The sequence below is a fragment of the Suncus etruscus genome, chromosome 8 (assembly GCF_024139225.1).
Source record: "Suncus etruscus isolate mSunEtr1 chromosome 8, mSunEtr1.pri.cur, whole genome shotgun sequence".
Lineage (NCBI taxonomy): Eukaryota > Metazoa > Chordata > Mammalia > Eulipotyphla > Soricidae > Suncus > Suncus etruscus.
The window spans coordinates 3,623,232-3,645,249 of record NC_064855.1 but is presented as its reverse complement, the minus strand read 5'-3'; the positions used below and the strand labels follow the sequence as shown (position 1 = coordinate 3,645,249).

General features: G+C 47.3%; 2 protein-coding genes and 1 non-coding gene across 3 annotated transcripts in view; 1 reads left to right on the top strand and 2 right to left on the bottom strand.

Annotated features, from left to right (window-relative positions):
* Nucleotides 1-985: 985 nt before the first annotated feature.
* On the bottom strand, nucleotides 986-4,959 carry GPR83 (G protein-coupled receptor 83). The gene is made up of 4 exons (XM_049778569.1): nucleotides 4,504-4,959; nucleotides 2,976-3,101; nucleotides 2,744-2,877; nucleotides 986-1,946 (listed from the first exon to the last, which is right to left on the bottom strand). The coding sequence occupies exons 1-4, from the start codon at nucleotides 4,849-4,851 to the stop codon at nucleotides 1,337-1,339; spliced, it is 1,218 nt and encodes a 405-aa protein (XP_049634526.1). The 5' UTR covers nucleotides 4,852-4,959; the 3' UTR covers nucleotides 986-1,336.
* An 11,030-nt stretch (nucleotides 4,960-15,989) lies between these two features.
* LOC126016508 (small nucleolar RNA SNORA51) lies at nucleotides 15,990-16,122 on the top strand. Its single transcript, XR_007498303.1, has one exon. It is a non-coding gene; the product is annotated as a small nucleolar RNA SNORA51 (small nucleolar RNA).
* Nucleotides 16,123-17,418: 1,296 nt separating this feature from the next.
* The window catches only part of MRE11 (MRE11 homolog, double strand break repair nuclease), a 37,704-nt gene continuing 33,104 nt past the window's right edge, over nucleotides 17,419-22,018 (bottom strand). The window contains exons 19-20 of the mRNA XM_049778554.1: nucleotides 19,886-19,964; nucleotides 17,419-17,735 (exon numbers count right to left, since the gene is read on the bottom strand). Of these exons, the coding sequence (XP_049634511.1) occupies nucleotides 17,670-17,735; nucleotides 19,886-19,964 (145 nt within the window). The 3' untranslated portion in view covers nucleotides 17,419-17,669. The remainder of the gene's footprint in view (nucleotides 17,736-19,885; nucleotides 19,965-22,018) is intronic.

Here is a 22,018-nt window from a genome sequence, read left to right as displayed (position 1 = left end):
CAGTCATCTGGTTTTATCCCCAATATCCTATATTGTTGTGTGTAAATATTTTGGGGGATGTTACTCACCCTAAACTGATTGGTGATTGTGCCCTACCCTAGGGTGTGACCTGGCATTCTGCCCCCACCCTAGGGTAGTACCTGATTCTGCTTCCACCATTGGGTGGTATCTGATCCCACCATTGGTTGGTACCTGACTCTGGGGGATAAAAACAAGGGTCTGGGGGCCGGGCGGTGGCGCTGGAGGTAAGGTGCCTGCCTTACCTGCGCTAGCCTAGGAGACGGACCGCGGTTCGATCCCCCAGCGTCCCATATGGTCCCCCAAGCCAGGAGCGACTTCTGAGCGCATAGCCAGGAGTAACCCCTGAGCGTTACCGGGTGTGGCCCAAAAACAAAAAAAAAAAAAAAAAAACAAGGGTCTGTGGAAGGCGAGAGGCTTTTTTGCTGGAACGGAGGCTGAGTCTTTGGACTTCAGTCTTGTCCACCGAATAAAGCAAATATTTCCACGAGCCTGACTGTCTGCTAGCTGTTTACCCGCCGTTTCACCTCAGAACCATCAGCTAGACAGGGTGGCAGACGCGTGCTCCGAGCTGGAAGGGAAAGACCTCATCCTCCATCCCTCCATCAGTCAACCTTTTCAGGGGCTGACTTGCAACACTATATGATCTCCTAAGCACTGCCAGGAATGATTGCTGAGTACAGAGCCAGGAGACATCCCTGAATATCACTGGGTGGTGGCCCCAAACCAAAAACAACAACAAAAACAAAACGATTGAGGGGGACACAGGAGGTTTCCACACTGTGTTCTGGGATAGAGCTTTGCCCTAACTGGTATGAAGATAGTGGGAGGTGTTGGGGCTCAGTGTGACCACCAGCAGCAGTTCCCAGAGCTGGGGGGGCCTCCCGAACCATCCCCCACCCCACCTCAGTCTGTTTCCACCACCTCCCCTCTAGTCATGGGCCCAGGAGCCAGGGACCCACAAGAGTTTTTCACTTCCTCTTGGTGCTTTACTGAAAGTTCCTGCTTCTTCCGATGCTTCTTCCAATGCTTCCCCTGCCCCAAGTGCCTTGGTACCGCTCTTGCATTCTCTCTCAGCTCACCCGCCTCTCTCCACCCCATGAGACTCCATGCACATGGCCAGCCTCAATGAGATGACTGTTCCGTGGGGACACAGGGAACTGGGGCCAAGCTTCTCTGCTTGGGCACAGACACTGCAGGAAGTCACAATGGGTGTTTGCGTCCAGTATGAAGCAAGGCTGGCCAGGGTCCAGGCCAGGCCCCATGAAGGCTGAGCAAGGACTGGCCCATCCAATCCTCATCCTCCAACCGGGTCCCCCTAACTCACAGTCACAATGGGCTCCACAGACAACAGGTCTGTCTTTCCACCGTGCAGCTGAGCAGGGGGCAGAACCTGGTCCACAGGGGGCGCCCTTTGGCCCTGGCCCTTCTCTGCCCAGGCCAGCCTGGAGGCAGGGACAGGGGAGGGCTGCCGGGGTAGCCGCTGGCACATTCTCAGCAGCGCCTTCAGCTCCCCCCTGAAGCTCTCGTTGAGCCAGCAGTAGATGAAGGGGTTGTAGCAGGTGCTGCTGGTGGCGAACCAGTGGAAGGCAAAGTAGAGGGCGTTGTTGGTGGGGACCACCTTGCTGGACAGCAGGAGCACGTAGCAGTTTAGAGGGAACCAGCAGAGGGCAAAGAGGACCACCACGAGTGTCAGCATCTTGATGGTCGTCTTCTTCTTGCGCCGAAGGGTCAGGTACTGCTCTGTGGTCACATCGCCGATGGTGTTGCACCGCCACAGCTTCTTGGCCACCCGAGCATAGGCCACAGAGATGATGAGCAGGGGCAGCAGGTAGAGGAGGATGAAGGTGGCCAGGTCCAGGTATTTCCAGAAGAGGTCAGCTGGCTCAGGGAAGTCCGGCAGGCACAGGGAACGAACAGTGTCCTCACTGGGCCAGGGGCAGGGGCACAGGTAGAGAAGAGACAATGGGCTCAGTGTAGAGTCATCCATGGGGACCCATCCCCATCCATCCACCTGTTCTACCTAACACCCACCATCTATCTAGCACCCATCTGCCAATCATTCATCCACCAATCATCCATCCACCAGTCGTCCATCCACCTACTCTATCCATCTACCATCCACCCATTCATTTGTCTGTCCATTCATTTGTCTGTCTATCCACCCATCCATCTCTCTGTCTATCCACCAACCCACCCACCCCTCTGTCCATCCATCCATCCATCTGTTCATCCAACTATTTAGTCAGTAAGGACTGAGGACTTGGTAAACAGAGACAGTACTCGAGGCTCCAGGACATCATGCCAGGAAAATCAGAAACCTGACATCTTGAGCAGGGAAGCGCCTTTGAAGAATCAAAGGAGACAGCAGCACTTCAATTTATAAAACCCAGAACTCGCAAAGAAAAATCACTCCCTGGAAGGAAAGCATCTGACAAAGAAGCAGACCCTGAAGGCGGGTGCAAAGAGCTTGCAGACACAGCAACAGAGACAGACAGGCCCACATGTTTGTAGGTTGTGTGAGGGAATCTAATCACCTCCTTCATTCTGCACTCTGTCTGGGGGAGCCCCTCTTCATTTCTCCGCCTGAGGACATGTCTTGGATGCTAGGAGAGTGGGGAGGAGCCATGCATGCTGTGGAGGTGAAACCTGGCGAAACATGCAGCCGATCAGACCCAGAATCTGCAGCAGACCCCTGCTTGGCTCCCTGGATCCATGGGCTCACCTGTACTTGAAGGTAAACAGCTTCTGGCAGATGGCGTGGGGCAGGGAGAATGCGGCAGCCATGGCCCAGATGACGACCACATAGACCAGCCCCTTGGTGGTGGAGATGCGGGGCCTGAGTGGGTACATGATCACCTGCAACAGACTTGCTGTTACGGGGAGCAGTGTGAGGCTACATCATGGGCTCTTTGGCCTGGCTGGGAGCACCGAACACAACCTCCTTTTGCTCTTACCTGGTGGCGGTCCAGGGCGATGGCTGTCAGTGTCAGCGCCGAGACGTGCAGGGAACAGTACTGGGCGAAGCGGCTCACATGACACATGCCCTTCCCGAACACCCATGTGCTGTTCACGAAGCGGGCCTGGGGAGAGACGGGTACTGTCTCCCCACTGTCCCGGATTGTTACCTGACCATTCCCAGCAGCCCTCAGCGAGGGCAGCAGCCCAGGATAGTGTTCATGCTGACAGGGGGAAGTGTCAGGTCAGTCCATCCACTCACCCAGCCACCTACCAGCAGCCCCTAGCTCAGGAAGTCCTCAAAGTCCCAGGAATGTGGAGGGGAGCGCACAGTTGTACCACCGTCAGGTCCAGCGTGACAGACCCTAGGACCGAGGCAGAAGAGCCTCCCCCCAGACCTGCCCCCTTCTCACTGAGCCTCAGTTTACTCCTCTGCAAAGTGTGGAGGCTCCTGTGGATAGGAGCGCACATGGGGCTCACCCTTCCCCTCATCCCTACACCTCCTATTCTCTCCCAGCATTCCCTCCACCACCCTATCCAAATGCAAGGGACACAAGAACTACAGAGACAGGGAGACAGAGACACAGAGAGACCAGAGACAGAAAGTTAAAGTGATGCAGAGACAGAGAGATAGAGACAAGGAGAGAAGAAACAGAGAAACCAAGACAGAGAGATAGAGAGAGAAAGACAGAGGTTGGGCAGGCAGAGGTGCAGGGTGGAGCTCCGCGCTGTGTAACCCCCCGGAACTGAGCCGGCTGAGTGGCAGGCACAGAGGTCTCTCACCCCGACATTAGACATTAAACTTTATATTTAATTAATTCAACAGTCAGGACCAGAAGGGATCGGGCACCCAGAGCTTGGGGCAGGCTTGGCTCACAGCCTCCCAGCTCCTATGGGTTTCCACAACACATGGAGGAGACGCCACTGCAGAGGCCAAGGAGTCGGGGTGGGGGGTGTCTGCCATTCATTGTGTCAGGGAACAGCTCTACTGCAGCATCCACCACCACCACAAGGACACGGGCAATCAGTCACAGTGGCTGCAGACACTCAAGCCACCAGCCTGAGAGGGGGTAGAGGGATGGGGAGAAGGGGTCGAAGGCCAGGGAAAGGGGCAAGGGGCAAGGAAGAGAGTGCTGGGGAGAAGAGGTGAAGGCAGGGGAGAGGGTAGGGGAGGAGAGGGAAAGGAGAGGGCAGGGAGGAAAGGGAAGAGGAGAAAGGGACCGGGAAAGGCAGGGGGGGTGGAGAGAAGAGGGCAAGAGGGAAGGAGAGAAGAGGTGAAGAGGAGATGGAAGGAGAGGGCAGGGGAGAGGGGGAGAGGGCAGGAAGCCACAGGCAGACAGGAAAGTATCTTGGCAGCAGGATAAAAAGCCAGACTGTGAGAGCCACAGTGAGAAAAGGAGCTGCCTGAGAGGAGACAGCCCAGCCCGAGGGAGAGCTGAGGGAGAGCTGGGATGAGGAGGGAGAGATGGAGGCAGGAGGAGGAGGAGGAGGAGGAGGAGGAGGAGGAGGAGGCAGCGGGCACCCTACCAAGGTGAAGGGCGTGTTGAGGAGGGTGATGAGGATGTCGGCCACGGCCAGGTTGACGATGAAGAGGCTGGTGGCCGAGAGCACGCGCTGGTTCCTGCAGATGACATGGCACACCAGGACGTTGCCGAAGAGCGAGACCACGATGATGACAGCGTAGGCCACCACCAGCAGCGCCTTCACGGTGGGCTTCTGCGACTCGGCCCCGTAGCGCCGCTGTCCCACAAAGTTCTGCCAGTCGGAGAAAGTGTAGTTGCCCCAGAAGAAGTTGGAGGCGTTGGGCATGGCCCCCTCCGGGTGCTCGGTGGTGGCTTGTGCCAGGGGCAGGAGGAAGAGCAGGAGCCCCAGCATGGCAGAGCCCTGAGCCTGCTGTGCACAGAGCTCCTGGGCTTCAGCAGGATTGCCAGGAGGAGAGCTGGGAGGGAGCAAAGGAAGGCTCCAAGGGAGAGAGGATTCGGGGAGCAGGAGTGCTGGGAGGGAGCTGTCTGCACTTTTCTATCCCTGCAGGAGGATGGGGGGACCCAGAGGCTCCACCTATTGGACAGCCACCACGAGGCTCCCCCAGTCCAGCTCAGATCTTCTTCGCTCTGCTCCCCGCTCCCTGGATCTGGGGTTCAGGCTTTGGTGGGGTTGGCAGGCAGGGGAAGAGCTAATGGCCCAGGATGGGGGACAGTCCACATTCCCTCCTGGAGGACAGACCCCAAAAAGTCTCCACCTGGAGTCCGACTGCGTCTGTGCCGGTTGGTGGAGTAAGCACACATTTCAGGGGACACAGAACTCGCAGCCTGTCCACTGGGGAGACCCGAAGGGCTCTGGCCTCAGGTTAGCCTGGGGTCCTGCGGGCTGAGTCACGTAGTTCTGCAGCAGCTCTAATTTGAGGTTCTCAATGGTTCCTGAGCTCTTTGGTGACTGGTTTCATCAGAAAGCAAAAATAATCAGGCAAGATATTAAAGCCATCTGGTTAATATTCTGTCTCAGGGAAAGAGAAATGATGACTTTCGTCAGACACCAGTAGTAATTAATGATGATGATACTAATAAAAAAGATATTGCATCCCTAAATATGCAAAACTCATCCCCCCAGGATGCAACATGACCATCACAGCCCTCCTCTTCGGGACCTGCTTTATGAAGAGCATTGTTGTTTGGGGGATTAACACTTGTGAAGTGTTAGTTATTAGTTCTTTTTTTTTTTTTTGGGGGGGGGGGTTTGGGTCACATCCGGCAGCGCTCAGGAGTTATTCCTGGCTCTTTGCTCAGAAATTGCTCCTGACAGGCTCGGGGGACCATATGGGATGCTGGGATTCAAGCCACCGTCCTTCTGCATGCAAGGCAAACATCCTACCTCCATGCTATCTCTCTGGCCCCTAGTTATTAGTTCTGAAGGCCAAAAAAATTGTGCATTGAAGAAGGAGAGGTAGCACAGTGTGTACAGCATTTGTCTTGCATGCAACTGACCCAGATTCAATCCCCAGCATCCTACATAGTCCCCCGAAACTGCCAGGAGTAATTCCTGAGTCCAGGAACCTCTGAGCACCACTGGGTATGGCCCCCAAACAAAACAAAACAAAAAGTGTTTTTTAATATACATTTTTTTGTCCATTTGTTTTGGACCACACCCAGCAATGATCAGGAATCTCTCCTAGTGGGTTCAGGGGGACCATGTAGGGTGCTAGGGATCGAACCTGGGTTGACCACTTGAAAGGTAAATGCCCTCCCAGCTGTGCTATTGCTCTGGCCCATCTCATATCAATTTTATACTAACTTTCTATTTTTTAAACTTCATGCTCTTGTAAATAGTCTCATACAGCTACAGGTACAAGTTCAGCCTGTTGGAGCTGTTTGTGGAGGGACAAGCCATTCCTCACCTAGGAAGCCAGACACGGTGGGGCCTGGAGAGCTAGGACAGGGGTAGGGCATCTGCCGTGCACATGGCTGAGTGGGGTTGATCCCCAGCACCCCATATGGTCCGTAGAAGTGAGTCAAGAGTGATCCCTGAACACAGAGCCAGGTGTGGTTTCACAACAAAAACAGAAACCCAACTCCAATCAAAACAACTATGAGGTACCATCTCACTCCACAGAGATAGGCACACATCACAAAGAATGGCAATAAGCAGTGCTGACGGGGATGTGGAGAGAAAGGAACTCTTATTCACTGCTGTTTGGAAATGCTGTCTAGTCCAATTTTTATGGGAAACAATATGGAGATTCCTCCAAAAGCTAGAAATTGAGCTACCATATGATCCAGCTATATCACTCCTAGGGATATACCCTAGGAACACAAAACTACAATACAAAAATCCCTTCTTAAACCTATATTCATTGTTGCACTGTTTACAATAGCCAGACTCTGGAAACAACCAAGATGCCCTTCAACAGATGAATGGCTAAAGAAACTGTGGTACATATACACAATGGAATATTATGCAGCCATCAGGAGAGATGAAGTCATGAAATTTTCCTATATATGGATGTACATGGAACCTATTACGCTGAGTGAAATAAGTCAGAGGGAGATAGATGCAGAATAGTCTCACTCATCTATGGGTTTAAAAAATAAAAGGTATTTTGCAATAATTTTCAGACACAAAAGAAAGGAGGACTGGAAGGTCCAGCTCACGACATGAAGCTCACCACAAAGAGTGATGATTGCAGTTAGAGAAATAATTGCATTGAGAACTCTCATAACAATGTGAATGAATGAGGAAAGTAGAAAGCCTGTCTAAAGTACAGGCGAGGGTGGGGTGGGGAGGAGGGAGATTTGGGACATTGGTGATGGGAATGTTGCACTGGTGAAGGGAGGTGTTCTTTATATGACAATCATATGTGTAATCAAAGTGTTTAAATAAAGACTAAAAAAAAGGAAGGAATTCTGTTAAAGTAAAAAAAAAAGAAAAGAAAAGAAAACGAAACCCAACTCCAACGCATGCTCAGGAGAAGCCTTCACTTCCCAACCAGTCCTCAGGACTGACCCTGTTCCTCACAAAGTGCCTGCAGTCTGCTCTTGCTTGGGTCTGACCTCACATAAAACAAAACCAGTGTCTGCTGGCCAATCACACCAGATCTGAAGAGGAAGAAGCACTTCTGACAGTGAGAAGGACTGCTTTCCTTTGTTTCTAAGTAAAAGTGGAATTTGGACAGAAATGAGAGGAAAAAAGAACAAAGAAGCACATACACAGGAATTTCCTTTAATTTATATATATATGTGTATATATATATATATGTATGTATGTATCTATATATATGTTTTGGGCCACACCTGGTGTTCAAGGCTGACTTCTGACTCTGCATTCTTGGTGAGGCTCAGGGGACCATAGGAGGTACTGGGTTGGAACCCAAGTTGGCTGCATGCAAAGCAAATGCCCAGCCTGCTGTCTGCCCAATCTGGCCCTAGGAATTTTTCTTTTAATCAAGGAAAGAAAAAGAGGGGCCAGAGAGGTAGTACAGAGCTTTAACACTTGCCTTGCATGCGGCTGACGGTGGTCTGATTCCCAGGCCTATTTATGGTCCCTGAGCACTGCCAGGAGTGATTTCTAAGCACAGAGCCAGGAGTCATCCCTGAGCACTGCTGGGTATGGATTCCTGACAACCCTCTCAAAACAGTATTTGGGTTAAAAAAAAAAAGGCAAAAATCAGAGAGTTCTTGTGGGAAGTCACCACTGACAGCATCCTTAGAGGCTGAGGGTGCAGCTCACAGAGGCAGGCCTGCCATGCTCTCTCCCTAAGGGTGGTCTGGAGGGTCCTCTGAGACCACTGACCTAGCCCAGAGCTCTGTACCCTCAGGCTTGCACACCAGAAGTGTGCAGTGTTGCCCGTCCCTAGCACTGTGAGGGTGACCACTGCAGAAACACAGAGAAGGTTCTGAGTTGAAGACCAACTCAACATAATCAGTTCTATCCCCTCCAGTAGATCTTGTCTAGCCCAACTGGAGCCCACTTGCTGTCCACGCTCACAGCACTCACAGAGTGGGCTCATTGCTCACTATGAGAACTTGAATGATTCCTGAGCCCTGGGAAGTGTCTCCCGGAAGCCGCCTCTCTCCACCCAGCTGGTTGTGGTCAGCTGGGCCAGCCCACATCCTCCCTTCATGTGATCCCTATGCCAGTGTCTCTGTGCAGAACTCACACATAGAGGCGGCTACTACTACTACCATTATTATTATTATTAATTACTATTATTTTATTTTCTTATTATCTGGGTGAGATTTTTGTTTTTAATCACACCCACTGGTGCTCAGCGACTATTCCCAGCCTCTGTGCTCAGGGGTGACCCCTGATATAATGACGAGGATTTGAACCTGGGACAGCTGGATGCAAGGCAAGCATCTTGGTTCTATGTTCTCTCTCTGGTTCCAGGAGTTGGCACTGTCAGTGGTGAGAAAGGATGCGCTGTGATTACGGGGGTGGCGTGGGGATACAGAAAGGGAGTATAAAAAGAACGGGAGCTGGATTCTAAGAGAGTTTAATCAAAACCTCATCTCTACTATATATTAACTGCATGATCTTCTTGAAGTTACCCCTAAATTTGGTAGATTATCTTAGTTTTTAAATTAATGTTGTTTTACCTTTTTGCTGATCTTTTGGGATGCTTTTTATGGCCCTGTATTTCAGTTCTTCCATTGTACTGTTGAGATGTTTTGTTATTTTTTTTAATATTTTTATTTAAGCACCATGATTACAAACATATTTGTAGTCGGGTTTTAGTTATAAAAAACAACCCCCTTACTTACTCTTCAAGAAGAGTAATATCTGCATTTTAGTGATTCCCGGTCAGGGGAAGACACATATGCACTTTATAGAAAAATGATAACAAAGATCTTGATATTGAGAAAAATAATACCCAGCTCCAGGGAGCATAAAACATTAAAAATAAACTGAAACTGATGCACACTAAGATTTAATAACAAAAGCACACAGAAAGAGTCTCGGGGCCGGTGTGGTGGCGCTAGAGGTAAGGTGTCTGTCTGCCTTGCGAGCGCTAGCCTAGGACGGACCGAGATTCTATCCCCCGGCGTCCCATATGGTCCCCCAAGCCAGGAGCGACTTCTGAGCGCATAACCAGGACTGCTGGGGAGTAGCTGGAATTGATTGAGATGGGGTTGGTCACAGGCAAGGCAAGTCCCTGACATTGTATGAGACACCAAAGAGACCTTCTCTTCCGAAACCCTCCATCCAGACAGTCAAAGGTCTGACAGAAACACAACTGCACCTCTTATTTTGTGAAGCACTGGCTTTCTGCCTCTGGCAAAATAGGCTGAAACTCCAAAAAATAATATTTCCTATAACCAGTTGGAATCCACTGACAGGGAGAGTGATTTACTATTTTAAGTTTAAAGAAGAAAAAGAAACGGATTTTTAAAACAGCAACCCTGAGCCCCTGCAATCTCGCAAGTGGGCTGATCAAGGACCAAGGTAATGTGTTGCAATACTGACTACAGGGTGACCAGAGAAAGGCAGACCTGCACCCCCCAGGATCTCCCGCACTTGCCTACAGCTTCTCAGCGATTTTGTGCAATTACCAACAAAGAGCCCTTTGAAAATTACTTCAGCACTCTTGATGTCCAGGCAAACAGATTAAGTATTTAATCTCGGATCCAAGTGGAGCAATCACAGTTCAGTGACAAGCCAGAAGACAGTGAAATAAGAAGGGTCTCGTTCTGAGGTGAACCAGGCAGATGCGGGGAAATTGGGATATCAAGGTGGACAAAGGTCAAGAGGCACCTGGATGTGGGATTCAGGTATTCGTGGGACCCAGGTGAATACAGCAGTCAGGGTGCATGCACGTGCCCAACCCAGTTTCAGGTTTCTGCACCACAAGGGCCTCCCCACCCCCAATGCATTGCCTGGTGTGCTCTTGAAAGGCCCTGAGCAATACCAGTATGGCCCTGGCAGCTCCCCATACCGCAGGGCTGGACAGTGCCACCTCAGGCTCTGGCACTGGCTGAGACTCACCTGTGGTTCGTGTGCCTTCTGGGTTCATGTGCCTTCTGCTTGGGAGACTCACCACCTCTAGAAACATGAAAAGTTCTACAGTTCAGGATTCAACTTTCACGATTTCTGTTAGCAGTTAGTGCCAAAGGAAGAGAGATATGGGCATAATTCAAGAAGTGAACTCTGGGGTAAAAATGGGGAAAATAGGGGCTGGAGTGATAGCACAGCAGAAGGGCTTTTGCTTTGCACATGGCCGACCTGGGATGGACCCAGGTTCGATCCCCGGCACCCTATATGGTCCCCCAAACTTGCCAGGAGCGATTTTTTGAGTGCAGAGCCGGGAGTAAACTCTGAGCGCCACCAGATGTGGTCCCCCCCAAAAAAAATAATAAAAGAGGGGAAAATACATGTTTATACTGTTGTTCTGGGGCCATGCCTAGTGAGGTTACTCCTGGCTCTGTATTCCGGGGTCACTCCTGGTGGTGCTTGGGGGATTCTTTGGAGGTACTAGGCAGGGTTGAACACAGGTAGACCGTATGTAAGGCAAGGACCCTCTCCACTGCACTATCTGCTTTTTGAATGTATGAATTTTTAAGAGTAATGCTGTGTTCTTCCAAGAACTTATTTGGAATTCTTCATCTTGTGCGTCGTAGATCTCTCATTTCTGGAACTTGTAGTTGATTCCTTGTCCTGATTTTGGACACCCTGTGTTTAGGTTAGAAGTTTTTCTTTACTTTTCCCTGTGATGCGCTTATGCAAACAGCCGCTCTTTTCTTATTGCTTAGTTGTTCCTTTTATAATTATAGAAAATGTTACTTACTTTTGTATTTTATTATTATTGCTTTCCTAAAAGGGGGACTTGTTATATATGAAAGCATTTTAATAAGATTATCTCTGCGCGTTGTTCCACCTTCTACCTTCCAGATGGGGGCGCTGTTGAGAGGCTAATAAATAGTTTGAGAGCGAGTTGCTCAGGGCCTTTTAATAGGGTTTACTAGCTGGCTCCAAGTGTTTTTTGGAGCTGGTAGTAGGCTGACAAAGGACTCTGCACCCGACCTTCGTACCCCTTTACCCTCCTGTCTGTGTGAATTATTTGCTGCGGATAAACAGTACCAAGATCTCCTCCCCCACAAGGGGAGAAGGGAATGGGAATCGATTTCTCATTCTGGGAGCTCTTTGAGGATCCATCGATAACCAATCAAGGTGTAAACGGGACCCAACAACAATGCATTGCTTTTTCCACTTTAACAATAGCTCAAACTTGGGTCTAGTGATCAGTCACATGGACAGCAAGAGCAATTCATGTGAGCTGGTTTTATGGAGAACAAATGGAAATTCTAGCATTTCAGACCATTTCAAACAATCAGTTGGAAAAATTTTAGAGAATAAAATGATAAATTGTGGACATTTTTAGTCAGGAATTTGATTTAAAAAAAATCAAATCTTCACCAAAAAAAAAATAAAATCTTTTTTTTATTTTATTTTGGGTCACACCCAGCAGTGTTCAGGGGTTACTCCTGGCTCTACGCTCAGAAATCGCTCCTGGCAGGCTCGGGGGACCATATGGGACGCCGGGATTCGAACCGATGACCTTCAGCATGCAAGGCAAATGCCCTACCTCCATGCTATCTCTCTGGCCCCCAAATTAGGTTTTTAATAGGGGCTAAAGTGCTGAGGTTGGGCCAGGGGCTAATCTCAATGAGATTTGGGTATGGGCGGGTGGGTTCTGCCCTGACTACCATGAGCGAGGTGCTGGAGTCATCGGCCACCAACGGTGCTCCAGTGTCCTGTGGTGGACGGGAGTGGCACACTGTATATGCTAAGTAAATCTTCCACCGGCTTGAACCGTATTGTATGCCAAGAAAATACATTCTAATTATGGTCCATCTCAACAGATTTTACAATAGGAGACTTTCCTTAGCTTAATTTTTTCTAATAAGTGTTTCTGCATTCATTAAAACACGAAACATTTTCTTCTTGACACTGTCTACAGGAAATGTATCAAACCAGCAATTTCTTCAGTAACAGACTGAGCAAGGAATAATGTGGAAAGCAATTTACATGCAAAATTGGAAGCTAATAGCCTTGCTGTCGCAGCTTAGGGTGAGTATTGCCACACAGGCTCCACTTTCACTGCGAAACCAGGCTAATTTGGTGTCCTTAAGTTTGCAGTTGTACCATTCTGTCTGCAATAATGGTGGAAACAACACGTTGTGTTGAAAAAGCTTTGGGATTTCATGTGCCAAGACTGGTACCCAGGTGAGAGAACTCAGGGCTTCCAGAATGAGAACTTATTTCTCAAATGTGTGGATGCCACAAGATGAGGAAATGCCACCTCCAACTATTTGCGGATCTGCATGACTTTTATGTACCCATTTTATTGTGGGGACACAACTGATGGTCAGGGGCTACTTCTGACTCTGCACTCAGGAATCATTGCTCGAGAGACCAAAAAGGATGCGGAGATTGAACCCAGGTCAATTGTGTGCAAGGCAAGCGTCTCCCCGCTGTGCTATCTCTCTGGTCCCTTATGTGTCAATTTTCTAAGTTTAGGAGAAACATGTTTTGCATGCACCTGACTTAGAGGTCAAATGCCTAAATGGCTTCCTAGAAACTGGTTATAGTCTCAGAGTTCCTACAAACATAATGCACTCTTACCTACATGAAGGTTCTGCCCCAACTGGTTCACAGGAAGCAAATACCAGAAAGGGGGTGAACTCTTTGGTGAGTCCCGACACCCGAAATCACACAGAACTCCATTCACAGCCACAGCGAGTCTGAAGACTGCCCTGGGTCACACTGCATTACACAAACGTTACACCGGGTCTCCACAAAATTCAGTCAGGGCTGCGAGAGGCTCTCAAGGCCGAGCTTCACCTCTGCAGGTAAGAGCTTTGGGCTGGACCCCAGCCTCACAGGGTCCCTGGGCAGAATCGAGTTAGCCCCCAAGTACCAGCAGGTATAACCCATCCCACCCCCCAGATTTTTTCGAAGTATTTTCCCCAAGGTTTATCTACTGAATTTCCAGAAACTGACATATACTAAATATGAAATGACACAAATGAGTGGAGAAGGCTGCCTGGCTGCCAGCATTCACCTTCCCTAGGTGTGCAAGTGCCTCTTTCAAGAGGGAAGAAAAATGGCCAACTTTTTTTGCTCAGGAACCCACAGGATACTTCAGTAACCAGTCCTTCCCTCTGTCTCTCGCACTGACACCAGATACTCCTAGTGCCAGGGGCAGCACAGCTCACTCGGACAATCCATCCCACTCTGGAGAGCAATTGCTCTCCCCGATTTCATTTCTGCCTCCCTCAAGCACTGACTGGGGATGTAGAGAGATGTGGGCAGGCATGCCTGAGTGTTTTATGAGATATTATGCCTGCTGCTGATACTGTGGCTGCTCAAACAAGCCTTAGTCTCGTGAAGCACAGACAATGCCATCTACGGAGTAATGTGGCTGTTCAAACTATCCTTCAGTGAGGCGCAGAAAACACCTGAAAGGTTTGTCAGAGCATGACTGAGGCCCTTCAAAGCGCTTTTAACACAAAGGCAAAAGTTCTGTTCTGCGGGAATTGGACGGACACATGCTGTAAGACGATGATGATCAGCGTGAAGATGGTTCTCAAGTGTTTGCTTGAACAAATGAGATTCAGCTGCTCCATCCGCAGGATCTGTAACCTATTTCTGGCTTCAGTAAACAGAGCTGTCCTATGATAAAGAGTTTTCTCAGTCTTTTAACAGAGCCTTAAAATGGAGAGTGGTATAACGGTACTTAGATCTGAAGAGGCCAACTTCTTATCTGTCTGTCAACCAAACGATAAAACTAAAAGGAATTAAAAAAACTGCTTCCCGAAGATTCCTGCGGTGCCTTGAGCTCGACATTAAGGGGAAATCTTACTAAGATAGATCGTCACTGACGCCACGGGAGTTTTATTTCAGTCATTTAACGTAATAGAACCAGAAACCTCAACTCATCACTCTAGCTCTAAAAGTTCATTATTACTCTAGAAGACACTGCTAAAACTTAACCCTTTCTTTTTCTTTTTTTTTTTTTTGTTTTTGTTTTTGTTTTTGGGCCACATCCGGCGGTGCTCAGGGGTTACTCCTGGCTGTCTGCTCAGAAATAGCTCCTGGCAGGTACGGGGGACCATATGGGACACTGTTGAATTAAGTAAATAACGATGGGGCTGGATGGCGATGGATGGAGGCCTTTGTGCTTAGGCCCCAGCCACGTGGCTTCATCCCCATCCAGCTGGCGGATTCCAGGCCCAGGTGATCGGCGTAATCAAGACTCACTCACAGGCAGGCTTCAGGAAGCATTAACTTTATTCATGCCCTATTCACCACATGTGTGTGGCCTATCTCATAACCTTTTAAGCACTAGTTATTCTTGGCCCTGCATCTAAACTCCTTTCAGCCATCTTCCTCAGAGCGCCCAGCAGCGCAGAAAGGGCCAAGAGCCAAAGGGCCCAATCCCCTTGGTTCCGCCTTATCTAACATTTCCCAGACCCCTCCCAGGAATGGGAGGGGCTCGCAGGTAAAGTTACACCTATTATCCGGTTCCCAAGACCCCTCCCAGAAAAGGGTGGGTCTAGGGTCTTAAATAGGTACACCCACAGGACACCAGGATTCGAACCAACCACCTTTGGTTCTGGATTGGCTGCTTACAAGGCAAACACTGCTGTGCTATCTCTCCGGGCCCAAACTTAACCCTTTCTACTTCCCTCATTCAGTCACATTTTGTTATGATAGTTTTCAGTGTAATTATTTCTGTGACTGCACTAAGCGATCCCTGTGGTGAGCTTCATATTGGGATCTGGACCCTCCAGTCCTCCTCTAGTTTGTCTCTGAGAACCATTACACAAATGTTTTCCATTTTTCTCAAAACCTATAGATGAGTGAGACCATTCTACGTTTATCTCTCTCCCTCTGACTTATTTCACTCAGCATAATAGATTCCATATACATCCATGTATAGGAAAATTTCATGACTTCATCTCTTCTGATGGCTGCATAATATTTCATTTTTTTAACCATTCATCTATTTTTTTTTTTTTTTTTTTTTTTTTTTGGTTTTTGGGCCACATCCAGCAGTGCTCAGGGGTCACTCCTGGCTGTCTGCTCAGAAATAGCTCCTGGCAGGCACGGGAGACCATATGAGACACCAGGATTCGAACCAACCACCTTTGGTCCTGGATCGGCTGCTTGCAAGGCAAACACCGCTGTGCTATCTCTCCGGGCCCCACCATTCATCTATTGAGGGGCATCTAGGCTGTTTCCAGAGTCTGGCTATTGTAAACAACGCTGCAATGAATATAGGTGTGAGATTTTTGCCTTGTATTTTTGTGTTCCTAGGATATATCCCCAGTGGTATAGCTAGATTGTATGGGAGCTCAACTTCCAGCTTTTGGAGAAATCTCCATATTGCTAGAAAGCCTGTCTAGAGTACAGGCCGGTGTAGGGTGGGGAGGAAGGACACTTGGGATATTGGTCATGGGAATGTTGCACTGGTGAAGGATTATATATATATAAATCAAAAAAAAAAAAAAAAAAGATAAGGCCTCCCAATTCTTACCACAGGCTGTGTTCTTTACACTGACTGTATAGAAAGAGGAGGTACAGTAAATGCACCCCATATACACCTCAACACAGGCCCTTTGCCTGGTCTGTATTATGAATTGGGGGACAAAAAAACAAACAAAAAAAAAAACTTAACCCTTTTCCCTCCTAAAGAAGAAAACCATCAAAAATGGAGGTTAGGGGACCAGAGCAGTGGTGCAAGTGGTAGGGTGTTTCCCTTGCATGCGCTAACCTAGGTTCGATCCCCAGGTGTCCCATATGTTTCCCCAAGCCAGGAGCGATTTCTGAGTGCAGAGCCAGGAGTAACCCCTGAGCATTATCGGGTGTGGCCCAAAAACCAATTTAAAAAAATGGGGATTATAAAAAAGGGGAGCAGAAACCAGAGAAGAGTACGGAAGGGTGTTTACCTTGCACGCAGCTGACCTGGGCTTGATCCCCAGCATCCCAGCTGGTCCCCTGAGCACCACCAGGACAGATCCCTGAGTGCAGAGCTAGGAGTGAGCTTTGAGAGGTGCTAGATGTGACTTCAAATGAAGACTAGAGACACCGAGACTCAATGGGAATTTTTTTCTCCAGTAGCAAAAACCGAACTCGGGGTTCTGCAAATGCAGGATTTGTGCTCTACTCTGTGCCCACGCCCCATAACACAATGAGTTTGAGTCTTTGCTATAACTGGAATCAAAAACTCAGTGACCCTGAGAGCTTCATTTGAAAAAATGCGAACCTGCCTAATTCATCTAAGTTCAAGGGAACTGAAGTCCTTCAGAGCTCCCATGGCCGATTCACTAACTAACTGCAGATCTAGGGCAAAGACATTCACAGACTGTTCTGCCTTCTGAAAATCCAGGATACCCAGACATCAACTGAAAGTATAAGGTTCTATATGCTCGCTCCTCAGCTTTGGGTAAGTGTGGCCACATCGATACACTGATATGATCTCATTATGGAACTTACATAATGCACTCATTTATTTATGTAAATTTTTATTCAAGAAAGGTATTTAGTTTTTTGGCTCTTGGCCCATACTCAGTGGTGCGCAGGGCTTACTTCAGTTCTGCATTCAGGAATTACTCTTTATGGCCTTGGGGCCTTCTGGGGTGCAGGGATTGAACCAGGGCCAGCCGCGTACAAGGCAAACACCTACCTGCTGTACTATCATTCTGGCCCCTCAAGAAAGGTGTTTAGGGGGCCGGAGAGATAGCACAGCAGTAGGGTGTTTGCCTTGCATGCATGTGGCCTATCCAGGACAGATCCAGATTCGAACCCCGGCATCCCATATGGTCCCCTGAGCCTGCAGGGAACAACTTCTGAGTGCAGAGCCAGGAGTAATCCCTGAGCATAGCCGAGTGTAGCCCAAAACTAAACAAGAAAGGTGTTTAAAGGTCTCACTCAGCAGGCCACAAAATGTCAGGAAAATAGCATTCTATATTTTTATGGGCATGAATGCTGTTCAACATGTATGTGAACTTGTGAAGTCTCTCAAATAAGTCATTTTCAGAAAAAGGTATTTTAAAATAAAAATTCTTATAACATTAGTTTCTCTGGTAAACTGGTCTCTTTCCAATTCTTCAGTTAACATCAATACTTTTTAGAACCTCCAACTGTCAATCCAGCTTGCAGCACTCTGATTTTTCCTGAATCTTCAAAACTTCAAAGTGTTATTTAGTATATCGTTTTCTGCTTCTTAAAGAACTATTGTTCATAAAAGGGTCGTCGTCATCATCCTGAAATGACATACAAATGGTCCAGTTTGAGCAACTACTCCACACTTCACTGTTTTGTTTGTTTTTTTTTTTTTTTTTTTGGTTTTTGGGTCACACCCGGCAGCACTGAGGGGTTACTCCTGGTTCCATGCTCAGAAATTGCCCCTGGCAGGCACAGGGGACCATATGGGATGCCAGGATTCGAACCACCATCCTTCTGCATGAAAGGCAAACGCCTTACTTCCATGCTATCTCTCCAGCCCCTTCACTGAACTTTTATGGGTAAAATAACACCATTTAGTTTTCTCCTTCCATATGAGATAGATTTCCAATTTCCCATTTGAAAATAATGAAAACAGTTTATCACTAATTTTTCCCCATCCGGTGGGTGATGTCACTGTTAAAAGAAGTACCGTATTTTTCCTACTATAGACGCACCCCCTACCCCCGATGGGGAAAATGTCTGCGTCTTATGGAGCAAATGTCGCCTGGAGTTGAAGCCTGGGTGCAAGGGAGCAGAGCATATACTAAACCCTTGATATTCGCAGTGTTACACCCCTTTATCGTGCAGACATCCACAGAGTACGAGCAATCAAGTTAACACACTTTCATCGCCACATACAGAGCTTTCATTTAAGACTATTTGATTGCTGCTGAGACTTTTATTTTTTTTATATTAATGGAAAAGTATTAAAAAAAATTTTTTTTACTTTCTGATGTAAAAAAATGTTAGGTAAATATATTTAACTAGCTGTGGGCTGTTATATTGTAAATATACTTTGGCCTCGCAGGCTGGTTGTTCCCAGTCGCCATCTCCTGATGGCATCTCGCCATCTTCCAGGGAATGGCGGGCATGTGCACTGGGAGCCGTGTCTACTTCGTGGCTCTCGCAGATTGCAATGGCTAGCAATTTGAAATCTGAAATCGTTGGACAGTTGTTCAATAAATGTGGCATTAGCAATGATTTAGATGAAACTGAAGATGATATTGTATATCAAGACAGCTAAGAAAGTGATGTCAGTGATGGTGAGCAAATGAGCTTCATAAATTCTCACACTAGTGATGAGGAGTTCTTGGGGTTCCCAGAGAACTAGAAGAGTCCCCGAAACTGAAATTCTCTCCATTTGTTAGTGACAGTCATAATAATTCTTAATGTCACGTTGACTGCGTTCTAACATGATTGAAATATTATTCTATTATAGTTTATTAAATATTTTAGTAGACCATTTGCTTTAAAATATTTGTTTTCTTGTTTTCCTCATCTTAAAACTATGTGGAGAGATGGGGGGCATCAGTGGTGGGAATGTTGCACTGGTGATGGAGGGCGTTCTGCTTATAACTGAAACCCAACTACAATCATGCTTGTAATTATGGTGCTTAAATAAAGATTTTATAGTAAAAATTTTTTTCTTTTAATTTAAAAATAAAAACTGTGTGTATTATGGTCAGGTGCGTCTTATAGAGTAAAAAATACAGTAAATCCAAATACATTCTTAGGGGGCCAGAGATAGCACAGCAGTAAGGCATTTGCCTTGCATGTGGCTGACCCAGTAGGACCCGGGTTCAATTCCCAGCATCCCATATGGTTCCCCTAACCTACCAGGAGCGATTTCTGAGTACAGAGTCAGAAGTAACCCCTGAGCATCTCTGTGTGTGCCCCCAAAACCAAAATAACAAAACAAAAACAAAAAAACAAAAAAAAACTATATACATTCATAGCAAGCATTAAAAAGAAATCATCTTGATACAATATATGCTATATCCATTTCTCTCAATTATTAGTCTTAATATTTAGGCAAGTGAAGTGAAGACAAATAAGGTTAAGGTAAACCCCCAAACAAAAAAAATTCTTCAAGTCACTTTAATATAACTTTCAAACCTTTTTTTTTTTTTTTTTGTTTATTTGCATGCTGCTTGCAGGCTTGGTGTTAACTAGGGTTAAAATTGCTTCTCATGAGAACACAGACAGCCCACTGACATAGCACTGCTTTGCAGGTTAGAGTTGCCCAAGTTAGATTTCTGGCATTATCAAAAAAAATTGTGTCTTCCCAAAGTCAGTTCTCAGGAGATTATATTAACAACTGTCAGCGATAGGTTTAACAATTCCTATTTAAATTTGATAAACAGTGTCAAATAAAGATCAAATCAAGATTCAACAATACAGATCTTACCTCATCTGACTCAAAGTCCACCCCTTTTGCTGTTAGACTCTGAGAACTGCGCTTGTATGAGGCAGAGGAACTGGACCACCTGAGGAGAGCAAGGATGGAACAAAGCAATTGAACCAGAGAAAGTTTCAGGCCCTTCTGTTTTTTTTTATTTTAAATAATAAAACTTTCATGTTGTCACCTGAACAGAAAGTCCTGCCTGCTTGGATATTACTGTAGTTAAGAGAAGTCTGTCCAGTTGGGCCCAAAGGTCTTATATTGAAAGGAAACAAATCCAGATGGTTCAGTAGAAACTGAGGGCAGAAAGATCTGTGCAGTAAACGTAACTTTATAGACAAAGGACCAACACTCAATCTACTGGGGATGCTTGGATTTGATTTATAAATGCAGCAAGAACTTGGACCAGGTAAGCAAAGCTAGGTTTTCTGTCACCTGGGTGGCTGGGAAGAGGACACTGGTACATGCCTCAATTCCTCGTGTCTCCAACATGACGACCAGGGTCCTAGAACAGTATATAACAGCTAGAGCCCTCACCCTGCACTACCCCAAAAAAAAGTCCAGGGCTCACCTTTAAGAGGTCTAAAAAGAAATTGGTAGAAGTAAAAACCCAAGGAGTGCAACACAAGAGGTCCAAACAACAGGATTTGTCCTGAATGTTACATGGCTTTGAGTGACTTCATGTGGATAGCTCAGAAAAAGGCGAGGGAAGAGGTGGGAAAACATATTAAGTGCCAGTAACTGTATATTTCATTCATTTTTGTTCATACATATGCTGGCATCTTCTATTAGCAAGAAATGTCGCCTTAGCCAGTAAATTAACAGCAACATTAGACACATAGGGCACCATGTTTAGCTGACCAAACACTGTGCTTGGCACATAACAGGTACCCCCACACACTTGCCTAGCAGCCCACACCCGGCCAAGAGGAAAAGCCAGTGTTCTCTCACGGCTACACTCAGGCTCTTATCTGCCGCCCAACCATACTTGAGGAGTCTGTTTTTCCCAGAAAAGCATTAGGAGAGTCAGAACAAGGTTTCCAGGAAGCAGTAGGCCCCCCTGCTCGTGGCAGCAGTGAGTCACAGGTAGAAATCAGACCCTTCTAACGACACTGTGAGGAACGCTGGCTTTTGTTTCTCACCTTTCCCCCATTACTCTTTTTAAACTGACTTTTAGACCCATTAGTAAGTACCGGGCTCTATGCTTATTAGCATGTAACAAAGAGCAAGTCAGCTGGGTCTCTGCTTAACCCTACGGGGTAAACATCAACGTCCTCACTGTGAGGATGAGAACAAAGACACACAGAGGTCACTAAAAGGTGCAATCGAGTATGCAGCAGAGTTTACTTTGCCTTACTAAGTTAGTTGTCCAACTGAAGCTGTGTGGTCGAATTCATGTACCTCACGTATGAGGCCCTGGGTTTCATCCTGGCATTGAGACAAACAAAGAGCTCCAGACCCCCAATCATTCTGTGGGTATTATCAGAAACACTCGCCCAAGGTTGATTTCAGATTCCTTATTAAAAATGCTCATATCTGCGGCCGGAGAGATAGCACAGCAGTAAGGCGTTTGCCTTGCATGCAGAAGGACGGTGGTTCAAATCCCGGCATCCCATATGGTCCCCTGAGCCTGCCGGAGCCGATTTCTGAGCATAGAGCCAGGAGGAATCCCTGAGCGCTGCCAGTGTGACCCAAAAACCAAAAAAAAAAAAAAAAGCTTGTACTTTGGGGCTGGAGAGACAGTGTAGAGGTTAGGGCACAGTTCCCGAAGGTACCATATGGCTTCCCAGTACCATTGAGGATAGCATTGCTGTGGCATTAACACACACTCCCCAAAAAGAAGTGACAGGAGAGAATTCTGGGGCAACATGCCAGGTGGACCAGTAGGTCATATCAATTGAGAGTCAGTCACCCAGTCCCTCACCTTCAGAACCTTACAAGCTCACTCACATCACAGCTGAGAACAGAGCCTGACACAGAGGAAGTGGCAAGCAACTGAATTCCTGTTGTTATTATCTGGTGAGTAAGAAGCCAGCAGCTATTTACTCCACTAGAAGAGACACTCAGAATGGCAACAAGGGACTTTTCTTTCATTCCCTAACTACACATCAAACATACTAAACACATTTCCATGAGTTC